Below are 2,544 nucleotides of genomic sequence, written 5' to 3' on the forward strand. Positions count from 1 at the left end.
TAAAATGCATTGTATGAACATTGTTTGGATCCCAATTGTAAGAAATTATTTAAAGACATCTCTGGAAAAATTTGAACATGACTATTAGATGATACTAAGAAAATATTGATGATTGCATTATGTATCATAATGGCATGGTGGACATGTTTGTTTTTTTAAGTAGAGCATACTAAAATACATGTAGAATGACACAATGTCTAAATTTGCTTTAAAATTTTCTGGCAAAGAAAAAAGTTGTAGGTAGTTAAAACAAGATTGGCAAAATTATGTTGAAGCTGTGTGATGGCTACATAGGGATTCATTATACTATTCTGTCTACTTTGGTATATGTCTGAAATTTTCTATAATAAAGAGTTAAAAATAAATAAATATATTCAGCTTTAATTTTTTTAATATGTACATCCTTGGAACTGGCAATTCAACTCCTGAGAATTTACCCTATGAAAATCATAGCTGTAAAGGATGTTTTTACAGTGGAAGAATTAACCAAAACCAAACCCATTGCCATCAAGTCAATTCTGGATCAAGTAGAACTGCCCCACAGGATTTCCAGGAGTGCCTGGTGGATTTGAACTGCCAGCCTTTTAGTTAGCAGCTGCAGCTCTTAACCACTACTCCACCAGGGTTTCTGAAATAATTAAATGCTACTAAAAATTCCTAAAAATAGAAGATTACTTAGCCATAGAAGGAAGCTTAGAAAGATAAAGTAGATACTTAGTGATACAGAAAGACATTCACAACATAGTGTTCCTTGGAAAACCAGATCACAAACTCTATGAGTCAGAAAGGACTCGGAGGCAACGAGTTTGGTTTCTGGTTTTATATATAAAACAAAATTCTGAAATGTCATTCAAGAGTAATATAAATATCTAGTATTTCTAAGTTCGTTTTGATGTTGCTATTATTGCTTATCTTAATTTTCCATATTTCTATACTAAATATTTCTATATTAAATATTGGGACTATTAAATAAAAACTAATAGAACTTAAAATTTTTTTTAATCTAGCACATGAAAATTATTGCGCTACCATCCTCAGTTTTAGAGTAGCTATAGAAGGGGTCAGAAGGGAATGTCAGAATAGAATAAAGTAACTTTTCTTCAGACAATCTTGGAAGACTTCCTAATGGAGGTGTCCAAAGCCCAAAATATAATCTTCACCACCTTCCTCCTTCAATCAAGTGTTTCAGTTTGCTTAATATGGAGAAGTCTGCACAGTACCTGATGAACCTCCTTGTTTCTCAGGGTGTAGATCACAGGATTAAAGATGGGGGTGACCACAGTGTAAAGCAGAGCAAAGACTTTGGAAAGAAGCTGGGAGTGGACAGCAGAAGGTGCAATGTACAAGGTCATAAGGGTTCCATAGAATGTGGACACTACAGCTAGGTGAGAGGAGCATGTGGAGAAAGCCTTTCGCCTGCGGGCCGCAGCAGGAACTCTTAACACAGCCATCAGTATCCGGACGTAGGATGTCAGAATCAAACCGAAGGGAACAGTGAGACAGACCACAGAGAGCATGAAGGTTGTCACCTGGGCCACTCTGGGATCTGAGCAAGCCAGCTCCACCAAAGGCATGAAGTCGCAGTAAAAGTGGTCAATGTGGTTAGGGCCACAGAACCTCAGCTGTGACATCAGAGCCACAATAAGTGTACCTACCATGAAAGCAGACAGCCAGGCTGTGGCCACCAGCCCCAAGCACCATCTGGGCCCCATCAGGAGTGGGTAGTGGAGTGGGTAGCAGATTGCCAGGTAGCGATCATATGCCATGACAGCCAGCAGGAAGCATTCAGCTGTGGCTAGAGAGCCAAAGATAAAAAACTGTAGCAAACAACCAGCCACAGAAATGGCTGCCTCCTTCAAAAAGCCCTCTAGCATTTTTGGGACCACTGTGGAGGTGTAGAGGATCTCCAGGAAGGACAGATTGGCCAGAAAGAAATACATGGGTGTGTGAAGCCTCTGGGAGCTAACTGCTGCCACAATGATTAGCATATTCCCTATGATAATAGAGGCATAGACAACTGTGAACACAATAAAGAAAAGGAGATGCAGTTCAGGGACGTCATGGAAGCCAAGGAGGACAAATCCAGTAGTAGTCTGGTTTTCTATGGAGATGGCTTTCATGTGAATCATCCACATTTCTGCTTGGCAGTGATTAGGGGAAAATTTCATGGCATTTCTGTATCTTCTACACTAAACCTAAAATTAGCAGAGCTAAAATGAAAAAGATAAGAATGTGTCTTCAAAACAAGAGTCACTTGCACCAGTCCTCATTTATCCCCTCTTTTAAGTCCTTACTTCCTCCTAAACTCCTGCTCCTCCTTGCATTCCTTAATTGTGAATATTCTCCAAAAAAGCTCAGAGAATTTATTCAAACTTACAATTTCAGTCTTTCAACCCCCTTTGCCCTATTATTTCAGTCTAACATCTCTATCATACAATGAAATGCACATCCTAATCTTTATATCCAGCCATAACCTCTCTTTTGAGCACCATGCAGCAGTTTAATATCCCCCAACTGCCTTCTAGACCTATCTACTGGAATATC

General features: G+C 39.2%; 1 protein-coding gene across 1 annotated transcript; it reads right to left on the reverse strand.

Moving 5' to 3' along the window:
• Positions 1 to 1,172: 1,172 nt before the first annotated feature.
• On the reverse strand, positions 1,173 to 2,120 carry LOC126075970 (olfactory receptor 11A1-like). Its single transcript, XM_049884303.1, has one exon. The coding sequence runs from the start codon at positions 2,118 to 2,120 to the stop codon at positions 1,173 to 1,175; it is 948 nt and encodes a 315-aa protein (XP_049740260.1).
• Between the last annotated feature and the right edge of the window lie 424 nt (positions 2,121 to 2,544).

This window comes from Elephas maximus, chromosome 1, assembly GCF_024166365.1.
Source record: "Elephas maximus indicus isolate mEleMax1 chromosome 1, mEleMax1 primary haplotype, whole genome shotgun sequence".
Taxonomy (NCBI): domain Eukaryota; kingdom Metazoa; phylum Chordata; class Mammalia; order Proboscidea; family Elephantidae; genus Elephas; species Elephas maximus.